The sequence below is a fragment of the Borostomias antarcticus genome (genome assembly GCF_949987555.1).
Source record: "Borostomias antarcticus genome assembly, chromosome: 11".
Taxonomy (NCBI): Eukaryota; Metazoa; Chordata; class Actinopteri; order Stomiiformes; family Stomiidae; genus Borostomias; species Borostomias antarcticus.
Genome location: NC_140244.1, coordinates 1,062,071 through 1,076,771, shown reverse-complemented (window position 1 = coordinate 1,076,771; position 14,701 = coordinate 1,062,071). Strand labels below are relative to the sequence as shown.

The 14,701-nt window shown below is 43.7% G+C and overlaps 1 protein-coding gene across 1 annotated transcript in view; it reads left to right on the top strand.

The window, feature by feature from the left end:
- quob (quattro b) overlaps window positions 1-14,701 on the top strand; it is a gene marked incomplete at both ends in the record, with an annotated part of 39,126 nt that overhangs the window by 8,984 nt on the left and 15,441 nt on the right. Inside the window, 10 exons of the mRNA XM_084445699.1 lie at window positions 233-442; window positions 935-1,058; window positions 7,642-7,735; window positions 8,536-8,622; window positions 9,421-9,537; window positions 10,384-10,482; window positions 10,566-10,714; window positions 12,016-12,154; window positions 12,892-13,014; window positions 13,367-13,564. Of these exons, the coding sequence (XP_084301825.1) occupies window positions 233-442; window positions 935-1,058; window positions 7,642-7,735; window positions 8,536-8,622; window positions 9,421-9,537; window positions 10,384-10,482; window positions 10,566-10,714; window positions 12,016-12,154; window positions 12,892-13,014; window positions 13,367-13,564 (1,340 nt within the window). The remainder of the gene's footprint in view (window positions 1-232; window positions 443-934; window positions 1,059-7,641; window positions 7,736-8,535; window positions 8,623-9,420; window positions 9,538-10,383; window positions 10,483-10,565; window positions 10,715-12,015; window positions 12,155-12,891; window positions 13,015-13,366; window positions 13,565-14,701) is intronic.

The window sequence follows — 14,701 nt, the reverse complement described above, 5'->3', positions numbered from 1 at the left end:
CACACCACCACCCAGACAAATTCAGCACAGGAACGATATATCATCCTATAAAATCAGTAAAAAGAAAGAATTCTTTCGTTCTTTTTGCATTCACTCAGGCAATGTTGGTGTACGTTAGTGTAACCTTTAAACAATACATTCTCATGTTGATTAGGAGGGAAGGTACATTTTGTGACGACGGGTCCGTCTTCCAAAGAGAGTTTCCATTTTCCATATTTCCTTGCCCCTCTAGACTCCCAGCCTGGTAAAGCAGAGACACGGACACCTCCAACTGCCAACGGCATAGGAACAAAGCTCCAGGGCCCAAAGACCGACAAGCCCTCTGCACCCTCGGTTCAACCCCCCTCTCCCGGCGCTGGAGGTCCACCACCTCCACCCTCCCTGGAGTCCAACTTCAGAAGCATCAGTGGGCTGCTTCACCTGGGCATCACCAGCCTACCAGGTGCTGTCATGGCATGTGTCTGTTAAAAATGATGAGAAGAGGAGGAAAGATCCGCACACTGATTTCTCCCGGTCCACTTTATTGAGAATATCGCAACGTTTCGACCCTTAGGTCTTCATCAAGCAACTTCAGGCAACTTGCCTGATGAAGACCTAAGGGTCGAAACGTTGCGATATTCTTAATAAAGTGGACCGGGAGAAATCAGTGTGTGTCTTCTCATGTATGTACTCCAAGATCCAGCACCTGGCCTACTTAGGTTGGATGTGCGCACAGCTCTTTAGCCCTTTGTCTGTTAAAAATGATAACATGAACTCCACTGTGTTTTCCTCTTAGTTGAGGTGCTGGAAATCCACCCCCCCAAAAAAAAATCACAACATCCTGATCAGATTTGATGTTTTTTTGATTATGAACTTCACCGGGGCCCATTCTGAGCGGCTGACGGTTCGGTATCCTGGTGTTTGAGTGTCGAATCGTGTCCCTCCACCCCTCCAGGGAGCAGGGACAAAGCGGGCCGCGCGGTGGTGGAGGTCCACGGGGACAGGGAGGGCTGGATGTCCCCCGTGACGTCGGCTCCGGAAGTCTGCAAACTCCTCCTCTACCTTCACGCCATACCCAGGTTAGAAGAGCGGGATGTTTTGAATGAGCCGTCGTTAGACGCACGCCAAAATGGGAGAAGTTAATGCTTAGTCATGTTATACAGCGTTCTAAAGCAGCCGTGTACTGGATGTAAGCAACATTGACATATTGTGTACACCTTGTGGTGGTTATTATAATAATATTAATAATAATAATAATCATCATCATCATCATCATAATTACTGAACCTCAAGGGCTTATTTAGCCACAAACACATGAATGAGCAGCGACACGGCACACACAACACAACACACACGCACGCACAACACACACACACACGCACACACACACACACACACACAACACACACACACACAGACACAACACAGACACACACACACACACAAACACACACGCACGCACACACACACACACACACACACACACACACACACACACCCAACACACACACACACACATGTTCAGTGGCCGCAGTTATGCATGCATTATGCATGTATTCATTTGCGAGAACTTAGGATATTCAGTGTGTAAAACTTGATGTATTGTGAGTGTACAATTTAATTACATGCTCAGTACAGTACAATTCTGTATGCAAGTTATTTGCTCATGTCAGCACTATGCAAAAGAGTTGATGCTCAGTTCCATCTTTTTACCACAAGGGGGCGATGAAATATCAGTCTATCGCCACAGTTCACCTCAACTTGTAGACTATCCAGGAACTTTAGCCTACAGATACATAATTTTATACAGTTGACTTTAAAAGAACAACCGAGTATTTCCAGACTTTGACATCGATTATAATAAAACCAAATCACAAACAGATACAGTATTTATGTCTTTTAACAGGTGCAGTCGGTCCTTTGACCTAATTCAAAACACACCACTGTCTCCCGACCACCACCACATGTCACTTAGATACACCGCCGGACACTTTTACAGACCCGTACACTTTTACAGTCCAGTCTGTTAACACATCATTTAATGGACGAGCTTTGAATTCAAGGAGACAGCTGGCTCGTTAAACAAATCATCCCTTTCCTTCTCTGGTTAAGAAGAATTCTGACCATAACGACAACGAGCTGCAGTCAGGCTGAAGGCCTGGAATGTAGGGCTGGCTTTTATAGAACTGTCAGGCCATGGAAGCATGACACCCATACTCACACACACATACTCACACACACATACTCACACACACACACACACACATGCACACACACAGCTATTAGAGGTGTGGCGTGGGGAGAGGATAGAGGAAGGAGAGTGTGTTGGGAAGGCATAGTATGTGTGTGTGTGTGTGTGTGTGTGTGTGTGTGTGTGTGTGTGTGTGTGTGTGTGCGCGTGTGTGTGTGCGTGTGTGTGTTGTGTTTGTGTGTGTGAGTGTGTATGTGCGTGCGTGTGTTGTGTGTGTGCGCGTGTGGGTGTGTGCTGTCTGTTTGTGTGTGTGTGTGCGTCCGTGTTTGTGTGTGTGCGTGCGTGTGTCCATGTGAGTATGTGAGTGTGAGTATGTGAGAGTGAGTATATGAGTGTGAGTATGTGAGTGTGAGTATGTGAGTGTGAGTATGTGAGTGTGAGTATGTGAGTGTGAGTATGTGAGTGTGAATATGTGAGAGTGAGTATGTGAGTGTGAGTATATGAGTGTGAGTATGTGAGTGTGAGTATGTGAGTGTGAGTATGTGAGTGTGAGTATGTGAGTGTGAGTATGTGAGTGTGAGTATGTGAGTGTGAGTATGTGAGTGTGAATATGTGAGAGTGAGTATGTGAGTGTGAGTATATGAGTGTGAGTATGTGAGTGTGAGTATATGAGTGTGAGTATATGAGTGTGAGTATATGAGTGAGTATATGAGTGTGAGTATATGAGTGTGAGTATATGAGTGAGTATATGAGTGTGAGTATATGAGTGTGAGTATGTGAGTGTGAGTATATGAGTGTGAGTATGTGAGTGTGAGTATATGAGTGTGAGTATGTGAGTGTGAGTATGTGAGTGTGAGTATATGAGTGTGAGTATGTGAGTGTGAGTATGTGAGTGTGAGTATATGAGTGTGAGTATGTGAGTGTGAGTATATGAGTGTGAGTATGTGAGTGTGAGTATATGAGTGTGAGTATGTGAGTGTGAGTATATGAGTGTGAGTATGTGAGTGTGAGTATGTGAGTGTGAGTATATGAGTGTGAGTATGTGAGTGTGAGTATGTGAGTGTGAGTATGTGAGTGTGAGTATATGAGTGTGAGTATGTGAGTGTGAGTATATGAGTGTGAGTATGTGAGTGTGAGTATATGAGTGTGAGTATGTGTGTGAGTATATGAGTGTGAGTATGTGAGTGAGTATGTGAGTGTGAGTATGTGAGTGTGAGTATGTGAGAGTGAGTATGTGAGTGTGGGTATGTGAGTGTGAGTATGGGAGTGTGAGTATGTGAGTGTGAGTATATGAGTGAGTATATGAGTGTGAGTATATGAGTGTGAGTATATGAGTGTGAGTATGTGAGTGTGAGTATATGAGTGTGAGTATGTGAGTGTGAGTATGTGAGTGTGAGTATGTGAGTGTGAGTATGTGAGTGTGAGTATGTGAGTGAGAGTATGTGAGTGTGAGTATATGAGTGTGAGTATATGAGTGTGAGTATATGAGAGTGAGTATATGAGTGTGAGTATGTGAGTGTGAGTATGTGAGTATATGAGTGTGAGTATATGAGTGTGAGTATATGAGAGTGAGTATGTGAGTGAGTATATGAGTATGTGAGTATGTGAGTGTGAGTATGTGAGTGTGAGTATGTGAGTGTGAGTATGTGAGTGTGAGTATGTGAGAGTGAGTATGTGAGAGTGAGTATGTGAGTGTGAGTATATGAGTGTGAGTATATGAGTGTGAGTATGTGAGTGTGAGTATGTGAGTGTGAGTATATGAGTGAGTATGTGAGAGTGAGTATATGAGTGTGAGTATGTGAGTGTGAGTATGTAAGTGTGAGTATGTGAGTGTGAGTATGTGAGTGTGAGTATGTGAGTGTGAGTATATGAGTGTGAGTATATGAGTGTGAGTATGTGAGTGTGAGTATGTGAGTGTGAGTATGTGAGTGTGAGTATGTGAGTGTGAGTATATGTGTGAGTATGTGAGTGTGAGTATATGAGTGAGTATGTGAGAGTGAGTATATGAGTGTGAGTATGTGAGTGTGAGTATGTGAGAGTGAGTATGTGAGTGTGAGTATATGAGTGTGAGTATATGAGTGTGAGTATGTGAGTGAGTATATGAGTGTGAGTATGTGAGTGTGAGTATGTGAGTGTGAGTATGTGAGTGTGAGTATATGGGTGTGAGTATATGAGTGAGTATATGAGTGTGAGTATATGAGTGTGAGTATGTGAGTGTGAGTATGTGAGTGTGAGTATATGAGTGTGAGTATATGAGTGTGAGTATGTGAGTGTGAGTATGTGAGTATATGTGTGAGTATGTGAGTGTGAGTATATGAGTGTGAGTATATGAGTGAGTATGTGAGTGTGAGTATGTGAGTGTGAGTATATGAGTGTGAGTATGTGAGTGTGAGTATGTGAGTGTGAGTATGTGAGTGTGAGTATGTGAGTGTGAGTATATGAGTGAGAGTATGTGAGTGTGAGTATGTGAGAGTGAGTATGTGAGTATGTGAGTGTGAGTATGTGAGTGTGAGTATGTGAGTGTGAGTATGTGAGTGTGAGTGTGTGAGTATATGAGTGTGAGTATGTGAGTGAGTATGTGAGTGTGAGTATGTGAGTGTGAGTATGTGAGTGTGAGTATGTGAGTGTGAGTATGTGAGTGTGAGTATATGAGTGTGAGTATATGAGTGTGAGTATGTGAGTGTGAGTATATGAGTGTGAGTATATGAGTGTGAGTATGTGAGAGTGAGTATGTGAGTATATGAGTGTGAGTATGTGAGTGTGAGTATGTGAGTGTGAGTATGTGAGTGTGAGTATATGAGTGTGAGTATGTGAGTGTGAGTATGTGAGAGTGAGTATGTGAGTGTGAGTGTGTGAGTATATGAGTGTGAGTATGTGAGTGTGATAATGTGAGTGTGAGTATGTGAGAGTGAGTATGTGAGTGTGAGTATGTGAGAGTGAGTATATGAGTGTGAGTATGTGAGTGTGAGTATGTGAGTGTGAGTATGTGAGAGTGAGTATGTGAGTGTGAGTATGTGAGTGTGAGTATGTGAGTGTGAGTATGCGAGTGTGAGTATGCGAGTGTGAGTATGTGAGTGTGAGTATATGAGTGTGAGTATGTGAGTGTGAGTATGGGAGTGTGAGTATATGAGTGTGAGTATGTGAGTGTGAGTATATGAGTGTGAGTATGTGAGTGTGAGTATGTGAGTGTGAGTATGTGAGTGTGAGTATGTGAGTGTGAGTATGTGAGTGTGAGTATGTGAGTGTGAGTATGTGAGAGTGAGTATGTGAGTATATGAGTGTGAGTATATGAGTGTGAGTATGTGAGTGTGAGTATGTGAGTGTGAGTATGTGAGTGTGAGTATATAAGTGTGAGTATGTGAGTGTGAGTATGTGAGTGTGAGTATATGAGTGTGAGTATGTGAGTGTGAGTATGTGAGAGTGAGTATATGAGTGTGAGTATGTGAGTGTGAGTATGTGAGTGTGAGTATGTGAGTGTGAGTATGTGAGAGTGAGTATATGAGAGTGAGTATGTGAGTGTGAGTATGTGAGAGTGAGTATGTGAGTATATGAGTGTGAGTATGTGAGTGTGAGTATATGAGTGTGAGTATGTGAGTGTGAGTATATGAGTGTGAGTATGTGAGTGTGAGTATGTGAGAGTGAGTATGTGAGTGTGAGTATATGAGTGAGTATATGAGTGTGAGTATGTGAGTGTGAGTATGTGAGTGTGAGTATGGGAGTGTGAGTATGTGAGTGTGAGTATGTGAGTGAGTATATGAGTGTGAGTATGTGAGTGTGAGTATATGAGTGAGTATATGAGTGTGAGTATGTGAGAGTGAGTATGTGAGTGTGAGTATGTGAGTGTGAGTATGTGAGTGTGAGTATATGAGTGTGAGTATGTGAGTGTGAGTATGTGAGTGTGAGTATGTGAGAGTGAGTATGTGAGTGTGAGTATGTGAGTGTGAGTATGTGAGTGTGAGTATGCGAGTGTGAGTATGTGAGTGTGAGTATATGAGTGTGAGTATGTGAGTGTGAGTATGTGAGTGTGAGTATGTGAGAGTGAGTATGCGAGTGTGAGTATGCGAGTGTGAGTATGTGAGTGTGAGTATATGAGTGTGAGTATGTGAGTGTGAGTATATGAGTGTGAGTATGTGAGTGTGAGTATGTGAGTGTGAGTATGTGAGAGTGAGTATGTGAGTGTGAGTATGTGAGTGTGAGTATGTGAGTGTGAGTATGTGAGTGTGAGTATGTGAGTGTGAGTATATAAGTGTGAGTATGTGAGTGTGAGTATGTGAGTGTGAGTATATGAGTGTGAGTATGTGAGTGTGAGTATGTGAGAGTGAGTATATGAGTGTGAGTATGTGAGTGTGAGTATGTGAGTGTGAGTATGTGAGTGTGAGTATGTGAGAGTGAGTATATGAGAGTGAGTATGTGAGTGTGAGTATGTGAGAGTGAGTATGTGAGTATATGAGTGTGAGTATGTGAGTGTGAGTATATGAGTGTGAGTATGTGAGTGTGAGTATATGAGTGTGAGTATGTGAGTGTGAGTATGTGAGTGTGAGTATATGAGTGTGAGTATGTGAGAGTGAGTATGTGAGTATGTGAGTGTGAGTATGTGAGTGTGAGTATGTGAGTGTGAGTATGTGAGAGTGAGTATGTGAGTATATGAGTGTGAGTATGTGAGTGTGAGTATGTGAGTGTGAGTATGTGAGTGTGAGTATGTGAGTGTGAGTATATGAGTGTGAGTATGTGAGTGTGAGTATGTGAGTGTGAGTATATGAGTGTGAGTATGTGAGTGTGAGTATGTGAGTGTGAGTATATGAGTGTGAGTTTATGAGTGTGAGTATGTGAGTGTGAGTATGTGAGTGTGAGTGTGTGAGTATGTGAGTGTGCACCCACACATGTATCATGTCTTGTTGTTCTCTTATCTACATACGGTAGGTGAACTCATCTCACCCCCACGGAGATTTCAAGGTGACTGCGTCTAAAAGCACTTCCTGTAAACAAGCCGTCCGTCAGAAAGAGAGCGCCTGGATGACGGGGACACATCTAAATGAGACACGATCCCCTGTGTGTGTTTACAGGATGACGGGGACACATCTAAATGAGACACGATCCCCTGTGTGTGTTTACAGGATGACGGGGACACATCTAAATGAGACACGGTCCCCTGTGTGTGTTTACAGGATGACGGGGACACATCTAAATGAGACACGGTCCCCTGTGTGTGTTTACAGGATGACGGGGACACATCTAAATGAGACACGATCCCCTGTGTGTGTTTACAGGATGACGGGGACACATCTAAATGAGACACGATCCCCTGTGTGTTTTTACAGGATGACGGGGACACATCTAAATGAGACACGATCCCCTGTGTGTGTTCACAGGATGACGGGGACACATCTAAATGAGACACGGTCCCCTGTGTGTGTTTACAGGATGACGGGGACACATCTAAATGAGACACGGCCCCCTGTGTGTGTTTACAGGAAGGAAGTCCGCGACCTGGGAATGACTCTGGTGATCGACGCCAGGAAGAAGGCCCCTCCCCCCCTGCTCTACAAAGCTCTGCTATTGGCCCAGGTTAGATCAACAGCACTCACACACTTAAGCCTCATTTATACTTCATAAAACGGCTCATGGCTCATGTCACATGGCTCTTGGTTGCCATGGAATGGAAGCTAAAGACAACGCCCAGGCATTCCATTCCATGACAACCAAGAGCCATGAGCCACGAGCTGTTTTATGAAGTATAAATTAGGCTTAAGTCAACCGTGTCAACTCTCTAACAATACTGTGGTGAGATACGGGTCAGACCTTTACCTCAGTCCCTCATCGCTCAATCCCTAATCTCAACCCTTTATCTCAATCCCACATCTTGACACAATTTGTCTGAGACAACGGGATTGAGTTCACATGAGTTCATGAGGTGTTTTTACATGAGTCAACGAGGTGTTTTGGTTTCTGGAAATTTAAGTAGACGCAATAGCTCAAGCAGTTTATCCATGTTTTTGAATCGTAATTGCTGTATGAATCCACAAGAGGGAGGTATTGAGTTTAGATTTCAGTCAGTTTTAATAGGTGGGGTATAAGGTATTTTGTGTTGTCTCCCTTAGAACACAACATTTGCTTTAGTACACTGCTGTCATTACTAGTCCTGTGGTAAATGCAGGATTACAGATTGTATTATTATTATTATTATTATTATTATTATTATTATTATTATTATTTTATTATTATTATTATTATTATTAATAGTTACCCGTAGGGTAGCAGGTACTGCATGCATCCCCAATGCAGAAGGTTACTCATTTGATTGATCCTGTTCCCTGGGTGTTGACGGACCCTGATATGTTTGCTTGTCCCATTGGTCGATCCTCCAGGAGCAAGCCCTGCATGCGGTCCACAGCGTCCTGATGCTGGTGGACAAAGACACCTCCGCTCGGCCTGAGAGACAGCCTGGACTACAGGTCAGAGGTCATACCCCTGTCCCTTCCGCTCATGAAGGGAGGGTGGAAGGGTTAGATAAGAACGAAAGGATGATATAGGATTAAACCAAGGATAAGAATACATACAGCTGCAAGCAGCAATGCAGGGTTAAGCACTGGGAATACTGGACGAAGGGTAAATGAGTCCAAGCGTCAGGCCGGAAGATTCCAGGATGAACGAGCCGGTCACGAGGCCCATGGGCTTAAAACGTACAACTCGCCCCGTTTTATAGTACTACCATTTCCTGGTTGGTTTGTTTGGTAGTAGGATTACCCAAAAAGTACCGGACCGATTTTGACGAAACTCAGTGGAGGGATGTAGCATGGGCCAACTTAGAAGAGTTGATCCGAATCACGAGGCGGGTCCACAAGCCCAAACTTGGCCAAAGCACGAGTCCATGTGCCCAAACTTGGCTGCCCAGATAGCAAGTGGATCAGGGCCAAATACAGGCCAGATCTGGCCCATATATGGCCCAGAATCATTCCGCTTGCTATCTGGGCGGCCATTCACCATTCTTTTTTTTTTTTTTTAACTTAGTGAATCCCCCTCATTCACTGTCAATGGGGGGAATTGAAACGGCCATATTGTTACATGGGAAGGTCACAGAGAAACGAGGTTTGGACGGGCATAAAGCTCTCAGCCTAACGAACGCAACAATACCAAACATGTCCTGTTCGCACGCACGTGCGCGCTCACAGAGACACGTAATCCATTCATGGGCGGAGGTCTGTGTTCTCCAAGCGCCATTTCTAGTTCCCATCATGCTTCTGTCCTCCCAGATGGATGTGGTGACCTCTCTGAAGGCCCTGCACAAGACCGTGGAGGCCCAGCAGTTGACCTCTGACCTGGGCGGGACCTTCCCCTACAGCCACACGGATTGGCTGCAGTTTCATCAGGTACTGAATATTCAGGACCCTAGTTTCATTGTTTCCTGTAGTTTTCCAGTTGGTATGTTTGTACGTAGAATACAAGTGAAATATGTTTATGAAATGCTGCAGTACCCACATTTTGAATTGCCAACAGTGGCTTTTTTATGCCATAAACCACAGTTATTTCACCAGCGTGTGTAACTTTACGAAACAATGGTTTGTGTTATGAATTACCATGGAAGAGGAAAAAAAAACATCCACATGAGTTTCTCAAAGGCGTTTACAACAACTGTATTACCTCAAACCCATACTGTATGTGATAATCACCCCTATGTGGTAACAATACACTCACTAGCGATTACTCTTCTTCCAGGAAGAGACATGTACATATTTCATTACTCATGTGGTGCGTACGTTAATCTGGCATCAACGCTGAATACAGTCACACCCTCTCCATGACAGGAACTGTTCTGGTGACATTTATCACTGGCTAACGTAACCAAATAGGAAGTGTAGACAGAGTACTGTTAATACTGGATGAGATCTACGATGTTGACGTTGGGGAGTTCACCCGCCCTCATGTGATTTACTCCGTTTGGAAATGACCCAGACTGCATCAGTTACACGAGCAACATGTTTGGGGTGAAGGGTCACCAGGTGTCCGTACAGCAACCCACACAGCGCTGCTTGTAGGAAGAGCCTAGGCCTCTCGTTCTCTTAGATACTGTACATGAGGGGTTTTCACCAAGAGGTGAAAGGTCAGAGTAGGTGTTGAGTTAGGCCTTGCATACCGGTACCCCTGTATTAAGTAGTCGTGTAAATTCCTACTCGCTGCTCAATTCGAAAGCTGAACTCTACATTCTTGCCTTTCAGAAACTGGTTTCCTTCATGTCAGACTTGCTGGGCGCCTCCGTTTTACTCCAGAAAGCCATCAAGAAAATTGATAACAGCAAAAAGATGGACACCGCCCTGGTAGAGAATTTAAAACAGGAATTATTGCGTACTATGTAGCAGTGCTAAATGAGGTTGCTAATGATTTTTATTTTTTTTTTCAGGACGTGCAGCTGTGTATACAGGATCAGAAGACCTCAATGAAAGAGGTTCTGGAGGACGCCCGATTGGTTACTTTACAGAGAGAGGGCGGGGCTATGCTGGCCAGAATGAGGAGGGAGGAGTTCCGATTCCCCCAGTCTGAAGACTATAGGTACTTTATTATATTATTATTATTATTACATTAAATTACATTACAGTCATTTAGCAGACGCTTTTATCCAAAGCGACTAACAATAATTGCATTTAACGTAGGAAGAGCCAATGTACTACTACTTGCCAGAACTCACAAGCGCATCTTCTTTCTAAAACAAGTGACTAAGAGCATAATCTAGTGCTGAAGGCATATAGTGCAACAATAGCAATCTAAAGTACAGTTACCTTGATTGGTGTACTTCAAACATATGGTGCACGTCCTGTAATATGTGAAAAATGCCTGTAGTAGTGTATTGTTGTTCTAAAATATTGTCATTGTCACACACTACGAGAGGGGTTCATTCAGCAGTTGGAGAACGCACCCCAGTGAGTGTCGAGGTGTAGCACCCACCTGGTGAACACAAGCAGCAGACAGACATTACCTCACACCACGTTAGCTGGCACAGTCAAGAGATGAGAGTGAATTATCTTCTTTATATTGGAGGGAGGTAGAGAGGGCCTCAGAGGAGGGAAAACAGCGCATGAATCACCTGGCAGCCTCACAAGCCCGAGCTACGCTCTCGTTAAGGAGAGAAGTACAACCTGCTGCTCTGATCGCACGGTTAAAGGACCATACCGCTCTAAATAGGATATGATCTCCTTAAACTAGTCACCCAACGTATATCACATTACTGCAATCCATTTTCCGAAGTCAAGCTCATGTTAAAAGATGTTTGCATTTTCGTGTTTTACTTACATTTCAACAAGTTGAACATGATGGCTTTAAAACGTGTTTTTAAATTGTTCCCTCGTTGCGCTGACAAACTCATCCCAGTTAGTTTCAAATAATTTTCAGTAGTTTTCATGTTTCATGTTTCAGTAACATATTATTTTTGTTTGAATTCGTTGAACTCCTGTGCTGTATTCTCTAATCCACCTACACTAGATTCTCTACCCAGCGCTCCTAGCAACGGCTGCCATGTAAACAGGAAGAAGACAGACCGTTGGCGCAGGCTGTGCAACGAGGGTTAAAAAGAAAATAAGAACTACTGAAAACTATTTAAAACTAACCTGGGCGAGTTTGTCAGCACAACAAGGGAACAATTTAAAAATAAGTTTTGAAGCTTTTCAACTTTTCAACTTTTGAAATGTAAGTAAAACGTGAAAATGCAAATATATATTTTAGCGCGAGTTTTACTTCGGAAAATGGATTGTGGTAATGTGATAAACGTTGGGTGAGTAGTTTTAGGAGATCAAATCATATTTAGACCGGTATGGTCCTTTAACGCTAAGACGCTAATGTTCCCCCTCTGACCACAGGAATGCTATGGAGTCGGCGACGTCGTTGTACAACCAGGTGGAAGAGAGGGTCCACACGCTGGTGATGAGGTCCAACCAGTCACTGCAGCACCTGGACCTGCTCTTCAGACTCAGGGACGTTGACGGCAGACTGAACACGGTGCGTTCAGAATAGAATAGAATAGAACTTTATTGTCCACCGAGGTGGAAAATTGTCTTTGGCTCACCATACAGAAAAAACAACAACATAAGAAGCCAAAAGGCCGTTAATAAGACAAAATATATAAACAGACAGACAAGGTAAGTTAGATATTAAAGAAGTTCAGTCCCTGGTTTTATCTTGTTGGTCCCTTAGTGGAGTTGAGGGTGCTAATGGCACTTGGGATGAAGGACTTCGTAAGAACTCCTCTCTGAGTGATCACGTGGTGTTCCCATTTGGGAGGTTGAACATTTAAAGTACACCAACCGACTTTCCCCCCGATTTCAAAGTCTCAGACAAAATTCCAAAGTGGTAATAAAATCTTGAGAGTCTTGCTGGAGTTGCTGCGCGCTCCCGTGATCACAGTCGTTAGGTGTAAGCTGGTCTTGATACTAATTTACAATAGATTCCAAATATACTCTACAAGAAATCCAAATATAAAAGACTGCAAATAAACAAAGTGTATAAAAGTAGGTAGATTCCTTCGCATGGTTAATGTTCAAAACATGCCAAGGCGTGTCGATTCAATAATCAATTAGGTACTGTACTATGTACAGTATAGTATTTAGGGACTGTAGTATGTAGAGCATTTTGGTAAATGTACATTTTTCCATACTTGCCCTCTTATATTTAGACAGAAATGAGGTGTTGTGAGAGGAGGCTCTTATCTGTGTTCTTGTCATCTGTGTTCCACGCAGGCCAAGGCGTGGTTCCACTCAGAGGGGGAGAACCGGTTGAAGGACTGTAACTCCCCAGAGGAGAACGTGGAGAGTGAGAACCGGGCCCTTCAAAGGGCCGAATCCCTCCTCACAGAGGCCAAGGTACAAGGAAAGAATCCAACATGCAACAGTTTAACAACATAGATGAAATCAACCTGGATTAAGATACAGTAGATCAAATAATAATATGGGAAAACTATTACTGCCTGTATTAAAGTAACACAGTTTGATATTTTTGTTCACCAATTTGTTTACATCTCACCGGAGAACATTATCGACTTGAATTTCTGTCTAATTTGACAGCTTTATCGAGACTCTGTTCCGTCTCAGAGGGAACGGTGACTCACCTCGGTTGCACAAGAACGTTTTAACACATTCTTTCACAGATTCACAGATGGTTTGGGAGGAAGATTTTAACCTTGTTAAAACTTTTTTTTGTTGTCATTTATCACAGGAGAAAAAAAAGCACGCCTTGACACTTGTGGCAGAGGCAGAGAGGATCATGGGTACTGCTGACTCTAGCCCTGAGACGGATGTTTTCCAGACAGTGATTAACACTTTCAAATCCAACATGGCCAACTTCCTGTTGCGAGCAGAGCAGAAACATGCAGAATTGGACAATATGGTACAACTCCACCGCTTCTGTGAGCAGGTGACTAAAGAGAGACCCTGGCTGTGTTGGGAGTCGCTCCCTCGTTCCCTCACTCCCTATTCCCTAGATAGGGTTCACCATGTAGTGAACTACCTAGGGAACGGAGAAAATGTCGGGTACATGCACTGTTCCCTGGAAATCAAGGTGAATTGTGGGTAATAAATAGTGGACTATATAGGGAACGAAAATTCTGTGGAGAATTCGGACACTACAAACAAAATGGCTGACACCCTATATAGTGCACTATATAGTGAATAGGGAGCGATTCCGAACACAGCTCTAGAGATCTAGAATACTGTGTTGCATCATTCCTCCACCTCATCCTTCCTTACCTCCTCCTTCCTTCCTTCCTTCCTTCCTTCCTTCCTTCCTTCCTTCCTTCCTTCCTTCCTTCCTTCCTTCCTTCCTTCCTTCCTTCCTTCCTTCCTTCCTTCCTTCCTTCCTTCCTTCCTTCCCTCCTTCTTCCTCCCTTCCTTCCTCCATTCTACATTTCTTTCCTTCCTTTCTTCTTTCCTTCCAGCCTCTTTACCTCTTTTCTTCCATTTCCTCTTCCTCATCGTATGAAGCTGCCCGTGAACCTCAGCCCTGCAGGAGTGTACTGAACTGAAGGGTTCGGGGCGATTTTCATTCATTTTAATGGTGGAATAAAAACTGTTGTGAAGTATTGGATCGGAAATTTCAAATGAACTCCTGAGTGATGTAATGGACAGTATGACCCCTGACCCCTGACCCTGAGCCCAGGGCCCCGCCCTGCTCCCTACTGTACCGAACCGTCATCAGTCCATCCATCTTTAAGCACCTTCACTCGCTAGCCAATATACAGTACAGTACACACACATCATGACTTCAAGAATGCTAAACGAAATCTCTTCCTCTCTTTCTCATGCTCTCTCTCTCTCCTCTCCCGTTCTCCGTTACCTGCTCTCTCTCTCTCTCTCTCTCTCTCTCTCTCTCTCTCTCTCTCTCTTTCTCTCTCTCTCTCTCTGTTTATTCCTCTCTCCCAACATCTCTCTATCTATCTGTTTATTTCTCTCTCCCCATATCTCTCTCTCTCCCCTGTCTCCGCTCCCTCTCTCTCTCTCTCTCTCTCTCTCTCTCTCTCTCTCCCTCTCTCTCTCTCTCTCTCTCTCTCTCTCT